The sequence below is a fragment of the Hippocampus bargibanti genome, linkage group LG12 (genome assembly GCF_051943395.1).
Source record: "Hippocampus bargibanti isolate YZ-2025 linkage group LG12, ASM5194339v1, whole genome shotgun sequence".
Taxonomy (NCBI): Eukaryota; Metazoa; Chordata; class Actinopteri; order Syngnathiformes; family Syngnathidae; genus Hippocampus; species Hippocampus bargibanti.
Window position 1 is genome coordinate 13,361,104 of NC_142745.1, and position 22,977 is coordinate 13,384,080.

Sequence of the window (22,977 nt, forward strand, 5' to 3'; positions counted from 1 at the left end):
CAATATCACATTTTTTTAATTTTACATTTTATAAAATATGCGCTAATTGTTTTCTAAAAAATATGCTGTAATTATCCGGTGTAAAGATTGTGAGGGTAATTAAATAATCGTCCGTGTGGAAACACGTAGCTGATTGAATTGTTCCTCCGAGAGTTTTAATGATATACGTGTGACTCTGTGGTGACAATCTTGGAGTTTTTTAAAAAGGGCAACTGCAAACTCCGAATTGGGCTCTGGAGAAGATTCTGACCCGGATGAAGGCCTTAATATGAATGGTGCAAGCTATCTTTCGTCTGGATTTACTTTCACCGGCGATTAGACAACCCCTACTCCATGATGCCTGTTGTGTCGCGAGAAGCTATCCAACATCGCCTTGGTGCCGAGCTAGCTTAAACCCCAGCTCCAAACGAAAACACCAGACGCTTCAAAACAAGCCGACAGACTATTTTGTTCGCCTGCGTGTCAATACAGCGAACCAGGCAACCTTTATGAGAAAAGCCACAAAGGTAAATGAGAAAGCGCTGAAAGCGAGTTACCTTGTAGTTTCACACTGGCTAAGTACAAATAAATTGAGAAATTATATTGTATTTAAATACACTGTTCAGATCGTCATTTTATAACATTTTTGGTTCGTGGGATGCGGCGAAAAAATGTTCAATGTCAAAAACATGCACTAGGCAGGGTACACCCTGAATTGGTTGCCAGCCAACATAATTCTGAAAATAAACCTCTAGCATCACTTTCCAAATGTGATGAGACAAAAAAGAAGTATGGAAAGAATGAAGGGGAATAACTCGTTTTCAAATCTGAAGTCAAGAATAATGACTTTTATTGTGGTTGAAATCCAAAAATATGAAATTTTGGCTCAGATTTTAGCAATCATCACCTTAACTCATTCACCGCCAGATGTGCAAAAATGTGTCCACTCCAGTGCCAGCGTTTTTGTCATTGTCATTTGAATTCCAGGACACACAGAATATTGAGTTTTAAGACTACAAAAACATCCAAAACAGCAAATAGAAACCTTAGACTCTCTTCTTTCATCAGTAAAAATATAAATTATGTAGGTCTGGAGTTATATGAGCTTGAAATGAGGGTGTCTATCCAAAATACAATACTTTTTTTGAGCGGCAAAAAAATTCCAATGTCAAATACATGCCCATGTTTTTGACATTGGAAGAGTCGAACGTTTCTATTTGGCCTCTATGTTGCCATTTTTTGCAATTTTCCTTCCCCTTCTTGCTTTCCAGCACAATCTAACATTTAACCAACCTAAAAAAGTATTGACTTGTATACCACGTTTTAATACCCACATTAAAACCACAAGCGTAAACACCAGTGCTCGCGTAATGTCTATCAACGTGATCAATGCAGCCGCCTCACAATAAGTAACTAGTTGAGACAGTGCTCTAATTGTCTGGGGCAAGGCATCTATTCTGGCTCAAAGCAGATAAGTCAGTCACACCTATGCCGGTCATTGTGTGTAGTTTATCTAGCAAGCAAGGAGATCATTAAGCTTGGATAATAAAACACAAGAAGCTCGAGAGACTAATTGCAGAGTAGGACATGTTACTGCTTTATATTTACCTTATTTTTCTGTTTTTCTCTAGTGGGGCACAGGGGGTGTGTGTTACACCTTATTCAATTCAAGTATGAATAGTATTCCTACTTGAATAGGGTGTGATTGCACATCCATTCCGTTAGGGGGCAATGCCATTCTCATTTAATTTTTTGGTGAAATTTCAGGCAAACAGCTACAAGTCAAATATTTCCTGTTACATCCTAAAAAATGTGTTAATTACTTTCTGTAATATTATGCAAGGTATATTTATAATAACAATAATAATACATTTTTATTTGTATTGGTATTTATTGGTTTATTTCTTTTTGAAGTGCACTCAGGGTCACTTTACAGTCAGAAACAAGAACAATGAAATCACAGATAAAATTATCAATAATAAAAGAGGAGATTAATTTAAACTGAGAATAGAATTTTAACTCATTCACTGCCAGACAATGTGCAAAAACGTGTCCACTCTCATACTAGGGTATTTGTTATTGGATTGGATTGGATTGGATTGGATTGGATTGGATATGCCTTTATTAGTCTCACAGTGGAGAAATTTACATTTCACAGCAGCAAAGTGATGAGAGGATCAAAGCGTCTTTCCACCAGTGGATCAGGGACATCATGCTGGAATGTGCACGTCGACTACAAGCTAAATGTTGAAAGCAAACACGCAGCTGTAGCATCCATTGACGAAAAGAGATTGTCTCACATCTCCTGTTCCACATAAATCTGCTTCACTCAAATTGCAGGACCCTCAAAATATTGGGTTTTAGGACGACATAAACATTCAATGCAGCGTAAGAAACCTTAGACTCTCTTCTTTCATCAGGAAAAAAGTATTGATTCCTAAATTATATGGGTGTGGAGTTATATGAGCTTGAAATGAGTGCGACTGTCCAATATATGTACAATGCAATACATACATATTGACAGATAGCTGTGGAGGGGGAGGGCTACAGATTACTTTAAAAGTATGCAGAAGTATTTTGGGGTCGATTCTAAGTTTGACCCGGATCCAGTGGAGGTGGCAAAGGTCGGGGGTGATGTGATATAATGAAAGTAGACGGTTGTATTGATTATCTGGGCTGAAGAATTCTGGACCAGTTGTACTTGATATTTGAATTTGTGATGGACATTGAAAAGAAGTAAATTGCAACAATCATTCCAGGTGGTGACGAAACTGTGGACAATGATAGTGGTGTGAGAGGGACGTCGACGGTTGACATTACGTAAGTGGAAAGTTGCAGAACGAGTTATATTATTTATGTGGGAGTGGAAAGATAGTGAGCTATCAAGGATGACACCCAGGTTCTTGACTTGAAGTGAGGGAGACAAAGTGAAATTATCAATGGTGAGGGAGAAACTGCTTCCTTTGTGGAGGGTAAACATACGAGGAGAAATTCTGTGTTATCGCTTTTGAGTTTGACGAAGTTATGGGAAAATCAATATTTAATTTCTGAGAGGTAGTGCGAGAGGGAGGAGAACGGGAGGGAGTTTGCTGGAGAGGCAGAGCTGGGTGTCATCTGAAATTATATACAAAGTTCATAGAAAATAGTGCCAAGGGGATGACAATAGATAATGAAGAGGAATTGTCCCAGGACAGAGCCGTGCGGCACACCAGAAGATATGCGGGAAGACTGGGCAGTAACTCTGTACCAGAAGCGCTTTTAGTGAGCTGTCTATTCCCCCAAATGTGTCTCAGAGAGAGATATTCACAATGCTTCTATATACAGTCGTGACATAAGAGTAAAAGTTAATTTACATCATACTGTTTCCACTCTTGACAGTAAGATTGAGCTAAACATCACTATAAGTACTCGTAAGAGGCAGCACATAACGCTGTACTGTATTACATATTTATTATTATCAAATGAAGCACACGGTGTGGTCCCAATTCATTTTTTGTTCTCCTTCAGTCCTGTAGGGGTCAGCAGAGTTTATTTTATTTTTTACAGTACGTTTTATTTTATTTTTTACAGTGTGTGTGTGTGTGTGTGTGTGTGTGTGTGTGTGTGTATATAAATATACATATAAAAAATATATATTTATATATATATATATATATATATATATATATATATATATATATATATATATATATATATATATATATATATATATATATATACACACACACACACACACACATACAGTAAAGTCTCGTTATATCGGTTATATTGATAATACTGCTTATTACGATACTATATTCATTTCCCCGGCCGAATTTCTAGTCTTTTTATGTATAATTAGTTCCGTTTAGTACGATTCATGGTTATTACGATAATCCGGTTACTACGGTGCTCTTTTTCGTCTCCCGCCAGTCATTTTGCTATGTTTATATCGATTCGTGCCATTGGTCGACTTGGTCACGTGACTTGGTCGCGTGAGTTTGTTATGTGACCAGCTCCTGTGTAGCAGAGCCATTTTCATTTTCAGACGCTAGCTCGTGTGCAGCAGACGAGATTGAAGTGTTTGTGTTAAAAGGTAAAAATGGGAAGCAGAAGAAGATTGATGACTTTTTTAAATTGCATACATAATACAGTAAGATGTAAGCGTTGCAGTTTCCCTGTTGTGTTATGTACATGCCCACTGTACTGTATATGAATGCAATCGTTTTTTGCAACAATGTTTCTTGTTTTGTCTGCTGAAGCGTGATGATTTTGAAAATTATTAACATTCCATACTGTGTATTAAAGGACAACCGATGTCACTTTTTATTCAAATGCAAAACACCAATAAAAATGACTTCACGCCAAGACGTCTTGCATTGCTTGTGAATCCAAACAATGGCTTCAGATTCGGATAATATGCTTTCTTGTTACACATCCTGTTATGAATATGATTCAAATACACTGTAGTTTTGAAGAGGAAAGCATACATGTTTGCAATCGATGAAAGAATTATATGTGCCATTTTGAGGCAACATTGGGGAGGCACGAAATGGCGAGCTCATGGCCAGCTCCGTTTCTTATATGGCGCTTAGATGCCCTCTTTTGGCGGCTTTTGTTAATGCAGTTCGGCGCAGGACGGATATATGGACAGTACGGTTATATCGTAATTTTTTCTAACTCCTGAGAATATCGATATAACGAGACTTTACTGTATATATATATATATATATATATATATATATATATATATATATATATATATATATATATATATATATATATATATATATATATATATACAGTAAAGTCTCGTTATATCGATATTCAAGGGAGTCCGAAAAAATATCGATATAACCGGGACTATCGATATATCCGACCCTGTTTGCATGTAATTTTCTCCGTGCGTGCATAGAAAAAGTATCGATATAACCGGGACTATCGATATATCCGATATCGATATAACGAGACTTTACTGTATATATATACTGTGCGTGTGTAGATAGATAGACAGACAGACATTTTTTACCGATCCCCCCAAAATAAAGCAGTGCTTTCTTTATTATTTATGCTCTGTCACTCCGAAAAGACAAAAGGTTCACGGTTTCATGAGTAAGAAACACAATGTTTACAAAGCGACTCGACAATATGAGGAGGTCAGATCAAAAATATAGCCCTTTCACACACAGGCTGATGATTTACTTGCGTCCAGATGCAATGTTTTTCTTCAGTGTTCACTGTTTAAACACGGCGTCCGTATGAGACCAAGAATCACTCTGCCAAAGGTCGTCAATCATGACATTTTGACAATGGCAATAACAAGCCCCAGCATATATTTCTTACATCATATTTACATCAAACCAGATTCAAAATGGCCTGATTCTCATCGGAAGAGAAATTCTACATGTTCTCATGCAGTAATGAGGTATCTTGGCGACAACCAACAATCTTTTAATCTTGTGCTCTGTTAGACTTCAATTCTTCGATGTAAATACTCTGCGGACGGCGGTTTCACATTGTAAACATGTACTCTACAATTCCGTCCTACTTTGAAACTCCTGAATGTACAACCCTTCTAAAATATATCAATACATGTTAAAAATGAACCTCTGTTATTAATTTGAACTCTAGTTCCAGCTATCAGCCATGTGTGTCATGTGACTGCGTTGTAAACAGTCATTTCCTCCCCCGGCATTTCAACACAATCGGTTGTTAAAATGCACGCCAACGTCCACCCACCTGTCTGTAAGGCAGGGTAGGTCGCGTCTCATTGAGACAATTGTGGTTATTATCTCAACTTACTTTTGATATGTGTGCTGACTTACACTAAATTATCAACGTTGAGGTTCAGTCCCAGACATGTACTTACGCACATATTAAATTTGTATCTGCGCTTGTTGCGTGAAGTTATCAATACTAGTTTTTTTTTTTTTATTGTTAGTCATACTCATTTAGATTTTTTATTTATTTGTGGCTTCTTTTTCTGTGGAACAATTAGGAATATGATTTATCAGCTATGATTAGCATTTATTGTTTTAGGACAGACTGATTATAAAAGAAGAGATGCAACAAAGTTTGAAAACACATTTTAGTCCACCATAGAGTGACACTCTGACGAAGGCGGAAGTATACGCCAAAACATGTCAGGTATTTGAATACCTACAATACACTGTCTGTAAGAAAATAATCTGTTTTAAATTAAATAGCAAGTAGACAGGATGAACTTATTACAATTAAAGCTGTGCTAAGATGTGTCTGAAAGGTACTGGAGGAGACACATTGTGTGCCAGGTTTTTTGTCATTGTCACTCGAATTCCAGAACCCACAGAATATTCAGTTTTACGACTACGTAAACATTCAATGCAGCATTGGAAACCTTAGACACTCTTCTTTCAACAGAAAAAAAAAATAATTCTGAAATTATATGATTCTGGAGTTAAAATACCTTGAAATGTGGGCAACTGTCCAAAATACAATGCAATACATGCATATTCGTATATGCAGTAACGTCTCGTTATATCGATATCGGTTATATCGATAGTACTGCTTATTACGATACTATTTCTATGAACGCAAGGAGAAAATTTACATGCCGCAGGATCAGATATATCGATAGTCCGGTTATATCGATATTTTTTCCGACTCCCGAGAATATCGATATAACGAGACTTTACTGTTTAGCGCTTTAACAACCGCTGGCACAATTGTCAAGGAGAGCCACAGTACTAGTTGCTCAAGACTACGCACTGCTCAACAGTTCTATTAGTTCAGACAGTGCCACATGGTATGCTTGAGGGCTTTTTAATACTCTAAATTGTCTTTAGGTGTGCAGGGTTGGTTGTCCATTTAAGGACTGACTTTGACAGTAAATAATTTAGGGTGGACCCCATTTCTAATGCCAAACATCAGCTTGGATGGGTACTACGTAGTTCATTGCTGACTCAAGGCGGACAAGCATGAGAGAAAATGGATGGCTGAATGAATGTACCTTGTGACTCAGCCAGTCCAGGTAGAAGCCGACTTCTACTGCCTGGATAGTCTGCAGTTCACCCAATGAGGTTAAAAGCAATCCAAAATTTAACAAGATAGATGGAGTTCTTGCCATCAGCTGTCCCTCAAAGTTTGTCTGACTTAGCAATGTTAGCTAAGGAGTGAACCATCAAGTTCACATAGGAACCAGATGCAATAAACGACATGCTGTGTGACATACAATACGTCATCGGATGAAACGTTATTATTGACACGGGTGGTGTTTCGAGTGAGTGTCGAGCACGAGAAGCTAATCGCACCGAGCAGGATTTATGGATTCCCCTTTTACGGCCCGTAAAAAAGTGCTACTCATTAACCCGTGAGAAAACTTTGCTCCCATTGGCCACACCTCTACTCATATGACCGCTAGAGGATTTAAAAATGTGTCGTGGACCTGGAATAGCAAGCAGACTCTGTAAAGATCAGCATCGCAACAATGAAGATCGCACTCGCTTGCGTAGCTCTCCTGGTTCTCGTCATGGGTCGCAGCGCCAGGGCTGTACAGGTAGAGGTAAGTATACCGGGTTTGGTAGACCTCCTCATCAGGTAACAGGACCTCATTGTTCTTCCTGTCCACCCCCTGAAAGGAGAACGGCTTGTCCTTCTCCCTGGAGGCCGTCAAGAGACTCCAGGAGATGTTCGAGAGCATCAGGATGCCCCTGCAGAATCCGCGGCTGCGGGCCAGTTCCTCGTCCATGTGCGAGGAACCTATGCTGCCCCAGGAACTGCTGCCTCTGTGCAAGCAGAAGGATGCGTCTGCATCACTCGCCAGACTCGGTGAGGAACCTCATCACTTGTACTTTCATCTCTAGACTGTACACGGATGAGCTGAAAAGTTCAGTCGATCCTTATTAGAGGCTTATCCTACCTTCGCTGACTTTCTAGACTCTGGGTGGCCTATTACAAAACCCATACAGCAGATCCATCCTGACACCTGTATTTAAACCTGATGACAGGTTCAAACCTGACAGGTTCAACCGCAGGAAATATTTGCCAGGAGAACCAGGACTCCCCCTCACCTCCTCGCCTGATTACTTGCCAGGCTATCACATATTAGCTAACAAGCATGAACAAGTTGTGGGTCTTCAATGTCAGCCAATTTTTGATGAGAGAAGCAAAGTCCACCCTGGACTGCTTAAATGAAGCAGTACTTCTCAATGACTTGATGTTCTGAGCGTGTTAAGTCTCCGATGAACATACTATACATTATTTTGTAATGTTCAAAATATAGAATAGTGAGGTAGGTGTGCGCATCAGGAGTTAACCATGCTACATCGTCAAAAATACAAAAAAATATATAATAATCAAATAGCACTCTGTGAAAGATAAAGCGGATATAAGATTCATTTTGTAAATCAAACCACAAAAACTACTGATAGAACGTTTATATACACATCCGTAAACATCCAACCCCCCATCAATTACATACGACAGTATACCTATAGATCACAGGTGTCAAAGTCAAGGCCCGGGGCCCAAATCTGGCCTACCACGTCATTTTAATCGGCCCGCGAAAGCAAATCAAACTTGTAAAATTCGATATTGCTTGCTAAAGTCCGAACCCAAATTTCAAATTGTCGTATGTAAACCACAAAAACAGTCATGATTTTTTACTTCAAATTTGAAAACTAGTTCTTCATTCATATGTGGAAGGGATTAAACATGGTTTCCCCCAAATTCATAACATAAATTCATAAAAACTAACTTCAATGTGGCCCGCAACAAAGAGTTTTACACCCATGCTAAAGATGCTAACGCCAGTGCAAACCATTCTCCTTTGTTGCAGCCATGGTGCCGCTGGACGTCTGCGAGATTTGTGCCTTTGCTGCCTGCAGCGGCTGCTAAGCCGACACCACAAACTCGCTTTGTTTTCTTATTTGTATTTGTCTTTATTTCTTTTATTTAAAAAACATACACAATTTCTTTAAAAAAAATGCCTAAACAAGAACAGAAATCAAAAGTAAGTTGTTAAGTGCCAGCTGTTACTTAAAAAAAAGAAAAAAATGCATTTGCCACCTTTTTTGTCATTGGTTTTATGTTTGAAATTGTTTTTGTTACATTTCTGTCCTACCATACTTTGTATACCTATTTAAACATCTACTTCTATATTATTGTTTGGAATAAAAATGTTTGCAAGTCAGGTGTGAATGTTTGCATTTGCGTGTGCATGTGTGTGAATGTGTGTTTCAAACATCAATAGACGAACAAAACAGAACAGGCACGTTTTTTTCGCCCTCAAAGGGAATGTTTACACTCACTTGACAGATCTGTTCAACTTGGACCCACACACACACTCCCGCACCATTTATGGTCACAAATATTTCAGGTAGGAATAGTTAAACAAAAATATGTATGCAAAAAAAAAAAAAAATACTCGTCCAAATGGCATTTGTCCGTTCGGTTAAGGCAAATTTATTCAGATTTATATACGGGAATGTTTGGGTCTATTATGGGTTTCCAATAAAAACAATAAGTCAAAAATCATCAAAATAGTAAATACTCTATGTTCTGGCTAGCTAGCTAGCGATTAACTATCTAGATAGCTACCTTCTGTATGTGCCAATGACCATTTTATATTTAAGTTAGTGGTGTACACCTCCGGGTTGAGTGAACGCTGGTGCGTTTGGCTGCTGCTCATCCGCAGAAAGAAAAATGTTCTGATCCTATGCCTGTAAAGTGTCCTTGAGAGTTTTGAAAGGCGCTTATAAATGCAATGTATTATTATTATTATTATTATTATTATTATTATCTATTAGCTAGCTAGCTAGTCAGGAAGCATATTAGCTATCTATCTAGCTTGCTATCTATTATCTATTTATTAGCTAGCTAGCTTTCTATCTGAGTTATTCCGGGTTGAACGAACGCTGGTGCATGTGGCTGCCACTGCTCACTCACAGAAAAACGGATCATGTGACTGTAAATTGACGTGAGTTTTGAAAGGTGCTTATTGCTCTTGAGCTATCTATCTGGATATCTAGCTAGCAATCTAGCTGGCTACCTAGCTAGCTATCTATTAGCTAGCTAGCTAGCTATATATATTGCTATCTATAAGTTATCTATAAGCTAGCTAGCGAGCTATCTGTTAGTTATCTATTAGCTACCTAACTAACTTTCTATCTATCTGAGTTGTTTTGGGTTGAGTGAACGCTGGCGCATGTTGCTGCCGCTGCTTACCCACAGAAAAACTTATTCTGTGACTGTAACGGGACCTTGAGAGTTTTGAAAGGTGCTTATAAATGAAATTTATTAATATTATTATTATTATTATTAGTAGTAGTAGTAGTAGTATAAATAAAACCAAATCAGGAGATATAAGAATGTGCTTTTACTTTGGAAAATGATGATCAACCCTAACACATGAAACAAAAAACTGAATTAAATTTCATTTTTTCATGGCAATTCTGCACCCCCTGTCATCATAAATACAATGGAAAATAACTTGTAAAATAGACGCTAGTAACAGCCGACTCATAATATTTTGGTTTTAGTTCCATGGATTTGCCCTATTTTTTTTATTTCAAACTAATAGAGGATAGGCAGAATAGAATTTATCATATTTAAAAGTTTCATGCTGTTGCATGCTTAGTTGGCTGAACACAAGGCCCACAATGGAAGCACAAAATCTGGGGTCAATCTGAGGTGAACAGACACAACCTGTTAAACTGCCATCTTCATGTCGGAGATCTGGCCTTGGGCGGAATTTAGGACTTGGGAAACTCCTTCACAGGAAGAGCTCATTTGCCAGGTTACAAATCTATCAGTTCATGGAAAGATAACCCATTCAAATGTCTACGTTCTGTTGGTTTTTGGATGTTGGTGCTTGTACCTTAGGACATCCATGAGCGTGGTATTCAAATCAAGAAGACTGTTTTACGAATGTATCACTTAAATTTGCATATAATCTCAATAAATAGCTTGGCAGAGGTCCACAGAGGTTGGGCTGCGCCCCCTGCTGGCAGTAAAAGACAATCTTCCTGTGTTCGAGTCTTTGTTCAAGGTGTCCGAATAAACATATCTGACACAAATATGCTCAAATACGCTTTTTTGGCTTTTCCATCAAGTTTTCAATGCGTCGCGATACAGTACATTTATTTATTTATTTATTTATTTATTTATTTATTTATTTGCGAAATGTCCGTTGAATATGAATGCTGAATGACAAATATCAAATTCATAATCAAAATAGATCATGTTCTGCATGTTATCGTCAGAAAGAAATGTTGGGATGGTATTAGCATTGAATGGCATACCCGAGAGCCCGAACTAGTTTACCTTATGACAGTCTAGCTAGCTACCTAGCTATCTATTTGCTATCTATTAGCTGTCAAGCTGGGTGTGTAGCTATCTATCTAGCTATCGTTTAGCTATCTAGCTGGCTAGGTAGCTATCTATTAGCATCTGTATATATTAGCTAGCTAGCGAGCTAGCTTTCTGTCTATTTGAGTTACTTCTGGGTTGAGTGAACGCCGGTCACCGTTACTGTAGAGCACAGGTGTCAAAGTCAAGGCCCGCGGGCCAAATCCGGCCCGCCGCATCATTTTTTTCGACCCGCGAAAGCAAATCAAACTTGTTAAATTCCATGATGATTGCTAAAATCTGAGCCAAAATTTCATATTTTTGCATGTCAACCACAATAAAAGTCATTATTCTTGACTTCAGATTTGAAAACGAGTTATTCATTAATTTGCTGTGTGCTCTATATGTAATATTTGAAGGGATTTAAACATTCTAATGGGTTCCCCAAATTCATAACGGCCCTCGAGAGGAAACCATAACTACAATGTGGCCCGCGGCAACAAATGACTTTGACACCCCTGCTGTAGAGTGACCTTGAGAGTTTTGGAAGGCGCTTATAAATGAAATGTATGATTATTATTATTTTTGCATGTTTGACCTTCAGGCACGTTGGACTTTTAAAAAGCTCTGGGTACGTTGTCCAGCATCGGATCCGTAACAGGTCTGACATTTATAGTGATGATTATGATGATCCTTTGGAAGCGAAAGTCAACAGTGAAACTTCCTTATGGCGTGGGGAACACAAACACAGACCTGCCATGAAGGCAGGCAGTAAGAATCCTCTACAGATTTCAAAAAGGTACCAAATGAGCTTTATTGACTCACGTGCGAGAACATACTCACATACACACACACCTTCATTCCTGATATAAATGTACTGTAAATCAATGATTGCTAATCCCTTACACACCTTTTATAAGCACAGGCGCCACCCTGCAGACAGCATAAGAGAAGAAAAGTCAAGGGCAGATAGCATCTCTGCATCGCGGTGCTCCTGTCAGTCGCCATGAAAACCGTGGTCACGCTCGTCATGCTGCTGTGCGTGTGCACCGCTTTATGTGTGCAGGTCAAGGTATGCATGGGTTTTTGTTGTTGTTGTGAATACAACGCTATGATTCAATTTTACAGCATAGATAGCAGCGGCTGAGAATTTCTTTCGTGCTAAGATTCTGCAAAACGGTTGACTTAGAATAGTATTCTTTCTGTCATTCAAAGTTTTGATTTATTTATTTTTCTTCTTGGCATGGATTCATTTTACAATTGTTGTTGTCGTAAAATGTTATCATTTGCATCTTTTAGCACAAACAAATGTTTGGAAAATTACAACTTCAACATTGTAATCAAATTTTATTTATTATTATTATTTTTTTTATAAAATTTGAGGGGAACTGTGAGGAGGGTTCTTGGATGATTCAGACCAAAAATGCATTGCTTTATTTGTTAAAACTGCAATATATTTTCTGGAAAATGATGAACATTTCAATTCAGTGATGAAAAGGTTTCTTCAGCCGTCATCTGTACTTCTTTGAAGGTGTTGGACGTTTCGCTTCTTATCCGAGATGCTTCTTCAGTGAACTAAATTCCTGCTGGTAGTTTCGGCCCTATATATATCCCCACTGTCCAGACGTGGCGGTGCCGGAATCTGCTATGATTGGTCCCTTCTCTCAGGTTGGGGGGAGCAGAGACTACTCCCTGCAGCTCCACTGATTACTTCTATTGTCCTGACTGACGACTGTCCTACTTGCCCTATTTGCTCTGGTCACCTCGTCAGCATAACTAAGCCTATGTTGCCTAAGCAGTCTGTTGTACGAACAATCCAAATTGAACCTCACCACTAAACCAACATGGTGGTGTGAGGTTTGAGGATAAGAAGCGAAACGTCCGAAACCTTCACTTTTGTACAGATGACGGCTGAAGAAACCTTTTCATCGATGGACCACTCCTGTACGACTGAGAGCTTACACAGATGTATTTCAGTTCAGTATTTTGACTGTTTTTTGTTGTTGTTTTGTTTTATTTTAATTTATTTGGTTTTGTTTTGAAATTTTGCAAACAAATCCTCTGAAAATTGTAAACATATTAATAAATATATAAATATATTCATAAATAAATATTAATTGTAAAATAGTAATTACACTTCCAAAACTATATTTTCCTACTGAAATAAATATTTTCATATGCAATTACGTTTTTTCTCAACTCACAAGTTGACCGCATTCATTGTTTTTTTTACTGCCAAAATAAAAATATAATATAATATTATAGTACACATTTTTTTCGTCAAAAGATGACTTTTTCATCCATGAGAATTCCTTGAAATAATATGACCTTGTTTTTGAAAAACTTTCAAAAAAATAATTCAACCAAACGGGTTGACACACACCCCTTGCCGCCCCCGACAATAAACTGATTAGATAATCATATAAGAATTAAATACGAGGTACCAAAACATAAATAAATACTGTAAAATACAAAATATGTATTACTCTCCCAATAATAGGCACATTGATAGAAACTGAGCTTGATTATTATTAAAATTTTACATGTATTTTACTCTGCTTGTTTTGGTCACTGAGAAAACGAGAATAAACCAATTTTGTTGAATTTAAAAATGAATTGCAAGGTCCAAAGGTTTGTATGAAATCAAAACAATCTGTATGTGTCGTGTTTGCATGGTGTTTTCAAGGCTTTCTTCTCAATGTCACTTAACATTCCAGTCCACTTCTAAGCAAGGCATCGAGTCGTCTTGTTCAAATTTGTCCTTAGCCCTTTTTTTATTGATTTATTTATTCTTTATTCATTTGAACGAAGCTTGCTTCTGAACCTGAAATATTTGACCTGTCATGGCAGGATGGCAACAGGATGTTTCCATTAGAGGCGGTGAAGCAGCTGAAGGCCCTGATGGACAAAGCAGGGGAACATCTTGGTCCTCAGCTCGCCCATCGCGCAATGGTGACTGCCGTGTGCGCCGATCCTATCCTGCCACGAGTTTTTTATCCTGTGTGCCGAAGCCAAGGTGCTCCCGAGGTCTTCTCCAGACTTGGTAAGCATCAATGAAGCTTAACTCATTCCCTGCCGTTTACTAATTTATTCGGGAGTTGAAAATATGACGTAGAGCGCCATTCCCCAATTTGTTCAGGTTTTGGTTTTTATTGCTTAAATAAAGCACTGGTCAGACCTCCGGCAATGTTTTTCTCTCTCACGAGGGGGCAGCATTTGCCTTTTGTACAGCTGCCCCCATTTCAAGCTCAGATAACTCCAGACCCATATACAGTAAAGTCTCGTTATATCGATATTCAAGGGAGTCCGAAAAAATATCGATATAACCGGGACTATCGATATATCCGACCCTGTTTGCATGTAATTTTCTCCTTGCGTGCATAGAAATAGTATCGATATAACCGGGACTATCGATATATCCGATATCGATATAACGAGACTTTACTGTAACTTAGAATTTCCCTTTTTTCTATGTTAGCGCTTTGTTCCAGCTTCAGCTGTTGTTAAAGTGCTATATCAACCAAAATGTATGTACACTGATACCTCAGCTCACGAACGCTTTAGCTCACGAACTTTTCGCCTTACGAACATTACATTCGCGAGAATATAATCTTGGCATACAAACTAGTTTTTGGCGGACAAACCAAACCACACAGCGCCACAGTGGCTGGTAGACTAGTTTTCGGCCTATGAACACCAAACCACACGGTCTAAGGGGACATTGTGAGTGAGGGTATTATCGCCGAGAAAGCACGGCAACTTCACTCATATCATCAGGCGGCAACGATATCAACGACCATCACAAAGGTAAATAAAACGACTTTATTATACTGTACAGTTTATTTCTTTAATTACAATACAATATCACATTTCTTATACATAAAATAAGGTATATTGTATGTAGTTTTAAGGCTTATTTAGAGGAAAATTATGTTTTAGGGGGACCTGGGAACAGATTATTTTAATGATTTCTTATGGGAAATAAATATTTGGCAGACGAACTTTTCGCCTTACGCACACTTACTGGGAACCAATTAAGTTTGTAAGCTGAGATATCACTGTATGGCATTGTATTTTGGACAGCCACCCCCATTTCAAGCTCAAAAAGCTCCAGACCCAATCGCTTAGGAATTACTGTAACTTTTTTTCTGATTAAAGAAGAGAGTCTAAGGTTTTCGTTCAGGGTGTCCCTCGCCTACCAAAATGTGACATAAACTCATTCTGATAAATGTGTCTTTTTTGTTTTTGTTTTTTATCCTTTCTAGTGAATGTCCTTATGTCTTCTGACCCATGCGAGATATGCGCCAACCCCTCCTGCTTTGGCTGTCTGCATTGAGAATGACTGTACAATCAATTATAATCATCTGCAAGAAACGAGAAAAATCATGACACTTTTTTTATGTAAATTTTAAGAATTGCTTTTTTTAAATGATCAACTTCCTTTTCAGGTTGAACTCTCTATTTTAATGACTGTGTCTTGCTAATAAAATGTCTTGTGAATAAAATGTACATCCTTTACCCGATTGCTGGTTGTCTTGCACTTTTTTACTTTAATCTGAAATGGTGAATACAGTGGGACCTTGGCTTATGCAACTAATTGGTTCCCAGACAGAGTGTGTAAGGTGAAAAATGTGTATCCCAATTTTTTTGTTCCCATAGGAAACCATTAAAATGACAATAATCTGTTCCCAGGTCTCCATAAAATATAATTTTCAAATAAATAGGCCTTAAAATTACACACAACATACCTAATTCTATGTATAATAAATGTGCTATTGTATTGTAATGAAAGAAATACACTGCACTGTATAATAAAGTCACTTTATTTACATTTGTGATGGTCATTGATGGCTTGATGGAATGGCGTTAGAGGTCCGAGGTCAAAGGGAATTGCTGTTTGGAAAGAGTCACATTCCATAAGGACTGTAATTAAAGAAATAAACTGTGCTATAAAATAAAGTCGTTTTATTTACCTTTATGATGGTCATTGATGGAATGGTGTTGGAGGTCCAACGTCAGAGGGAATTGCTGTTTGGAAAGAGAGGCACATTACACGAGGACTGTAATTAAAGAAATAAACTCCTCGAGATATTTCCTCACTGAAGGAGCGAAATCATCATGCATCCAGTCCATAAACAGGAGCCGAGTAACCCAAGCTTTAGTGTTGGACTTCCACATGACAGGAAGATTGGATTTAACCACCTGGTGTCTTTTGAAGGCCCTTGGGGTTTCTTAATGATAAACCAACATTGGTTTTATCTTACAGTCACAACTGGCATTAGCACAAAACAGGAGGGTTAGCCTATCTTTCATTGGTTGCCCAGGGACAGACGTCTCTTCCTGAGTAATGAAAGTCCGATTAGGCATCTTTTTTCCAGAAAAGTCTGGTCTCATCTGCATTAAATACCTGCTGAGGAATGTAGTCTTCTTCGTTCACCAGTTCGAGGAATGATGCCTTGTAGGCTTCAGCAGCTTTCTGATCAGAACTGGCTGCTTCACCATGACGAGTGACGCAGTGAATCCCAGTACGGCGCTGAAACTTCTCGAACCATCCGTTGCTGGCTTTAAAATCCTCAATCAGTGCGGAACTTCCAGGTTGCCGCGTGGCGATATCGGCGTGAATTAGCCGTGCTTTCTCGCATAAAATAGCTTTACTCGCGCTGTCGCCGGATAGCTGCTTTTCGTTAATCCAAATTAACAGAAGTTTTTCAACTTCTTCGATTGCCCGAGACCGTCGCTTTGAGAGCACGGAAACACTTTTTGCAACAGACGCACCTTTGATGGCTTCTCTGTTCCGGAGAATGGTAGCAATGGTTGACTTAGCCTAGCCGTGTTCGGCCACTAAATCACACAAACGCACACCTCGTTCGTGTTTTTCAATTACCTCCTTCTTCTCAGCGACAGTCATTTTATTTTGTGTCTTCTTGGGCTGAACACGAGCCTGTGGTGGGGTTTTTTTCCGGTCCCATAATTGTAACATTGTCAGCAAAAAGCTCCAAGGAGGCGATCGACGTGTGCATTTAACGAGAGGAGTTGTGGAAAGGTGGCCCGGCTGGAGCGCTGTTCGGTCGATCACTCCGCCAGATTCGAAGGTCGTGTGCTTTGGTGCTCTTCCGCCAAAGATTACTCCACCAGCAGTGGTGGGTGTGTATCTTGAAAAGTAGTGCGTATTTCAAGGTTTAATTTTCATAAATTTGACGTTCGTAAAACGAAAAGTTCGTAAGATAAGGTGTTCGTAAACTGAGCTCTCACTGTATATACATTGATTAAATAATGTTGAAGTAATCTTACAACAATTCTTAATGTAATCCGTGCAAGAAAACTCTTCAATAGAAAAACTATATTGATGTAAAGAAAAGGAAGGGCTTGATAAAAAGTGATGAAGTGGAATACTTACGGAGCAGTGACGTGCGGTGAGGTTCATGGCTGGTGAGGCACTGACGTCATCACAGTCAGATTTACAAATATATAAACTCTACAGAGTAGTTTATTCACCATTTGATTGGCAACAGTTAACGTGTTTTGTTTAAAATGTCATGTCAGCATTTTTATATAAACTGTAGCATAGAAACAAAGAATTGATCGTGTTACCTTTACTTAGAAATGAAGTCCATGCGCCGCTCCATCTGAAGAAAGGAAACGATAACTTCTTTGTAGAAGCCTTCCTTATCTTTCTTCAGTTTTAAAAGTCTCTCTATTTCTTTCAATTTAGATATGTAATCCTCCATTCTGAAAATAAGGCCAAGCAACTCGAAAACATGACTGGATGGTTGCACTTAACTTCCTAACTGTTTACTGTAGCTTTCTCTCACTAATTCTATTATTCTGCATCACTAATTCTATTATTCTGCAACTGAGGCGCAAGAAGAATCTGTAATCGCCAGCGCCCCCTGTCATGAGGCAGGAGAACTGTGTGCTTCCCCTATGCACAAAGTTTTGATAAAAATAAAATAAAATAAACACTATAGTACAGTGTTTATAATGTAAAGTGACTCTACATTATATACACTATCTAAACTGTAGAAATTTAGTTAATATACTAAGTGTTTGAACACTTTAACAGCGATATGCAAAGGGACAGCAATGCAGTCTTACTGCAGAGCAAGCCAGGACAGTTAGCATAGTCATTGTGCAATCCATGGTGAGGCTCAGCCGGCTGCTGCCGCGCCGCTCGTCTCTACTTAGTATTTGAACGGTAAATGTGAAAATTCAGCGATTTTGAAAAAAAACAAAAATTGTGAAGTTAAATGGAAAAGAACTTTAAAGTGCAAATCGTTTAATAAATATAACTGTTTAATTTATTTTCTCATTTGATATTTCTATGATGACAGGTGAGCCATGGCCTCACCTGCCTCCCCTGACTGCACGTTCACTGTTACGGAGCATCGTGAGGATACGAATAGAAGCTGTTCCAAGGTTGTATAATCAGTTTACAGTACCAAATCACCAATCCAGGAAAAATAAATCTACCTATTGTCAAGTGTGTTGAAGGGCGTAGTGTGCTCCTCGTCGCTAGATGGCACAAGCGACCACGCAGAAAAACAGGAAGTGGGTGCTGACGACGGACGCACGGGCAAATATCGTTGAGAAACTTTGGCATAAATATAGCAAAGCATTGTGGGAATGTTTTGTTGGTTCTTTTTAACATTTTTCTGTAGTTTTAGTTGCCGTGACGATTCAAATGTACAGTTTGAAATAGTGTAGGAGTGCAGTGTCATCGAGCGTGATCTCTCTCTGTGATCCAGATTATGTGACCGTGATCGAGGATCGTGTGCGCGCTAAACACATCGGCCGTGGCGACGTTAGCAACTCATACTTACCTGGCAGGGGAGATACCATGATCAAGAAGGTGGTTCACCCAGGGCGAGGCTCAGTCATTGCACTCCGGCTGTGCTGACCCTTGCGAATTCCCCAAATGTGGGAATCTCGACTGCATAATTTCTGGTAGTGGGGGACTGCGTTCGCGCTCTCCCCTGATCAAGTGGTCAAAGAAACTTTGAATTATACAGAGCGACACGTGTCAATCATGCTATATAATAAATAGCGTCAGCTAGGTAGCTCCTCCAAAATTAAGCCTTCTATTCAAAAACGTTTTATTCAAAAAGCGGTTATAAATAAGGCTATTAAATATTGCCCTCGACGTACTCCACCAATATGCTTTATATATAAAATGACTCACGTTTCCCGAATTCCCTTCATTGACCATGGTTGGGGAAAAATTTGCAATGACATTTAAACTGAAATCAAACAGAAAAATAAAATATGCTACAGCTCGTGACCATAGATGCAACACCGGTGTCCAATAACGATCAGATCAGTCATGGTTTGGTATTATTCTGGAAAAATCCCCAGTCGGTCTGTTTGTGACACTGAGAAACTGCATGGACATGCAAGACATACGCGGTGTTCCTGGGTGCTTTTCTATTGGGCCGCCATGGCCACGTGACTGTTTTAATAAATAATCATTGTGTTGGTTTCACTAATCATACCTGGAAACGACGTGGTTATCCTTATTTCCAGTTAAGTTTCGTGTGTGCAGTTGTTTTGTGTGTCAATGTTTTTCGTTGTGGTTGCCCGACGTTTGTCACCGCCACTGTAGCTCGCATTGTCACGAATCAAGTGTCCTGGCGTGTCATTTTGCAGTTATCGCTTCTCGGCCTTTTGGCTAAGATCAAGTGTAGTATCTGTTCTTATCAGTTTAATATCTGATACGTCCCCTATCCGGGGACCATATATTAAATTGATTTTTGGAACAGGGAGATGGAATAGGGGCTTGCTCCGTCCACTCCACGCATCGACCTGGTATTGCAGTACCTCCAGGAACGGTGCACCCCCTCTTTTGGTCAAGAAAATTAGTACATCTATAAAATGGTGCGACTTCCTTACCCAGATCCGTGATGCGGCATATAAAATAATCGTTCCCATTTTTTAACATTTTGCTCCATATTAAAAAAAAAAAAAAAACTGAACGATAAGAGTCGTTTAACGGTGCCCATTGTGATCTAAACGAGTTTATATCATATTGTCAAAATAGGAAGTCTTCACCGAGGAAAAAAGTACAGTACGGTAAGAATGCGAATCAGAAAACCTTAATTCGTCCCACAATGGGGAAATTTGCAGTCCACTGCAGCAATTGAAAAGGGATGGGGTGGGGGTGAAAGGATAGAAAACAAGATATTTTAAGCATAACAAAATAAGAATGTCAACTGTATACTGTGCAAATGTAAATGTTCAAAACCGTTCCATAAAAAAACTACATAGTGCAAGAATATGAAATGCATTTTGATATATTGCATCAACCCATATTTAAAAGTGTCCAGTTTTGTTTTTTTTCCACATGTGATCATTGAGAGTTGCAAAGCCTGACAGCAGTCGGTAGGAACGAGCGGCGGTACCTTTCCTTCTTGCAGCGCGGGTGTAATAGTCTCTGGCTGAAGGAGCTACCCAGTGCTGTCAGGGTGGGCAAGAGGGGGTGGGAGGGGCTGTCCATCATAGCCTTTAGTTTAGCTAGCGTCCGTCTGTTGCCCACCTCCTGCAGAGAGTCCAGCGAGCAGCCCACGACAGAACTTGCCCTCTTGACAAGTCGCTCCAGTCTTTTCCTGTCCCGGGTGGTGATGCTGCCTGACCAGCAGACAATTCCATGGAAGCCACCTCAGAGTCATAGAAAGTCTTAAGGAGTGACCCCTGAACTCCAAAAGATGTCACTTTCCTGAGTAGGAAGAGGCGACTGTGTCCCTTTTTGATTCGGGCGTCCGTGTTTGTAGACCAGTCCAGTTTATTGTTTAGAGTAACACCCCTTGTAGGAGGTCAGCCTCTCAATGTCCGAACCCTGGATGTTCAACGGTGCAGGTGAGGATGGTTTCCTGCAGAAGTCCACCAGCAGCTCCTTGGTTTTCCCGGTGTTGATCTGGAGGTGATTCTGCTGGCACCAGTCCACAAAGTCCTTTGTCAGTCCCCTGTACTCCCTATCATCTCCCTCTGTAATGAGGTCGACAACAGCTGAGTCGTCAGAGAACTTCTGAAGGTGGCAGGTTGGGGTGTTGTAGTTGAAGTCCAAGGTGTAGAGGGTGAACAGGAATGGAGCCAGGACTGTCCCCTGCGGCGCTCCGGTGCTGAGCCTGTCCGACTCACAGTTCTTTACCCTCACGTACTGTGGCCTGTTTGAGACCTCAGCTTATGAATTTAATTGGTTCCCAGACAGAGTGTGTCAGCCAAAAAGTGTGTATCACAAAAAAAAATCCCATAGGAAACCATTAAAATGGGAATAGTCCGTTCCCGGGTTTCCATAAAATATACTTTTCAACTAAATAAGCCTTAAAACTACACGCAACATAACTTATTATATGTATAATAAATGTGCTATTGCATTGTAATGAAAGAAATACACTGCACTGTATAATAAAGTCACTTTATTTACATTTGTGATGGTCATTGATGGCTTGATGGAATGGCGTTGGAGGTCGAAGGTGGTCGAGGGAATTGCTGTTTGGAAAGACAGGCACATTACATGAGGACTGTAATTAAAGAAATAAACTTGGGATATTTCCTCACTGAAGGAGCGAAATCATCATGCATCCAGTCCATAAACAGGAGCCGAGTAACCCAAGCTTTGGTGTTGGACTTCCACATGCCAGGAAGATTGGATTTAACCACCTGGTGTCCTTTGAAGGCCCTTGGGGTTTCTGAATGATAAACCAACATTGGTTTTATCTTACAGTCACAACTGGCATTAGCACAAAACAGGAGGGTTAGCCTATCTTTCTTTAGTTGCCCAGGGACAGACGTCTCTTCCTGAGTAATGAAAGTCCGGTGAGGCATCTTTTTTCCAGAGAAGTCCGGTCTCATCTGCATTAAATACCTGCTGAGGAATGTAGCCTTCTTCGTTCACCAGTTCGAGGAATGACGCCTTGTAGGCTTCAGCAGCTTTATAGTCAGAACTGGCTGCTTCACCATGACGAGTGACGCAGTGAATTCCAGTACGGAACTGGAAACTGAAACTGAAACTTCTCGAACCATCCGTTGCTGGCTTTAAAATCCTCAATCAGTGCGGAACTTCCAGGTTGCCGCGTGGCGATATCGGCGTGAATTAGCCGTGCTTTCTCGCATCAAATAGCTTTACTCGCTCTGTCGCCGGATAGCTGCTTTTCGTTAATCCAAATTAACAGAAGTTTTTCAACTTCTTCGATTGCCCCAGAGATTTACATTTGTGATGGTCGTTGATGGCTCTTAATTGACACCTGTTCCATTCTGACTTGTAAGATCTTACGAAACTGAGGCATCACATTATCATTCATCATGTTGATGATTCGCATAGCCTTTTCTGGATGGAACTGTTCAATAAAAGCCTGCACATCAACTCCTGGATGGCCTGCTTCTGCTTGTCCTCTTGAAGGCAAATCGAATCCTCTGTGTTGAGGACCTTATTATGGTCAGCAACAAGCTCCTCGATGTCATCTGCATCAACTTCGAGTCCCGTAGGTGCTGGCAGAGATTTTATTACAACAAAAGGCGCGAGTCCAATGATTCCACGGACTCGGAATAAAACGCGACAAAAGAAGGCGGGCGGGGCGATCTGTCCAGCACATTCGCGATCCCGGCAAGCAACAAACTTACGCCATCGCTGCTAACAATCACCTTGGCACAGCAAACTCTTGAACTTGCCAGCACAGGACACAGCGAGACGCGAGCCGTCGT

General features: G+C 39.7%; 2 protein-coding genes and 2 non-coding genes across 6 annotated transcripts; all 4 read left to right on the forward strand.

The window, feature by feature from the left end:
- The first annotated feature begins 153 nt into the window (after window positions 1-153).
- On the forward strand, window positions 154-15,806 carry LOC148890540 (guanylate cyclase activator 2B-like). 3 transcript variants are annotated; one of them, XM_089010586.1, is made up of 5 exons: window positions 154-506; window positions 11,888-12,082; window positions 12,204-12,355; window positions 14,134-14,326; window positions 15,549-15,806. In XM_089010586.1, exons 3-5 carry the CDS (start codon window positions 12,290-12,292, stop codon window positions 15,617-15,619), a joined length of 330 nt encoding a protein of 109 aa, XP_088866712.1. In that variant the 5' UTR covers window positions 154-506; window positions 11,888-12,082; window positions 12,204-12,289; the 3' UTR covers window positions 15,620-15,806. The 3 variants fall into 3 exon arrangements, with proteins under 3 accessions (XP_088866712.1, XP_088866710.1, XP_088866711.1); XM_089010584.1 differs by having other exon boundaries at window positions 12,209-12,355; XM_089010585.1 differs by having other exon boundaries at window positions 11,888-12,355.
- On the forward strand, window positions 7,246-9,127 carry LOC148890541 (guanylate cyclase activator 2B-like). Its single transcript, XM_089010588.1, has 3 exons — window positions 7,246-7,498; window positions 7,575-7,764; window positions 8,774-9,127. The coding sequence occupies exons 1-3, from the start codon at window positions 7,424-7,426 to the stop codon at window positions 8,830-8,832; spliced, it is 324 nt and encodes a 107-aa protein (XP_088866714.1). The 5' UTR covers window positions 7,246-7,423; the 3' UTR covers window positions 8,833-9,127.
- A 3,289-nt stretch (window positions 15,807-19,095) lies between the features above and the next one.
- Window positions 19,096-19,259, forward strand: LOC148890542 (U1 spliceosomal RNA). Its single transcript, XR_016116781.1, has one exon. It is a non-coding gene; the product is annotated as a U1 spliceosomal RNA (small nuclear RNA).
- Window positions 19,260-19,928: 669 nt separating this feature from the next.
- Window positions 19,929-20,119, forward strand: LOC148890543 (U2 spliceosomal RNA). The gene has a single exon (XR_016116803.1). It is a non-coding gene; the product is annotated as a U2 spliceosomal RNA (small nuclear RNA).
- The last annotated feature ends 2,858 nt before the right edge of the window (window positions 20,120-22,977 follow it).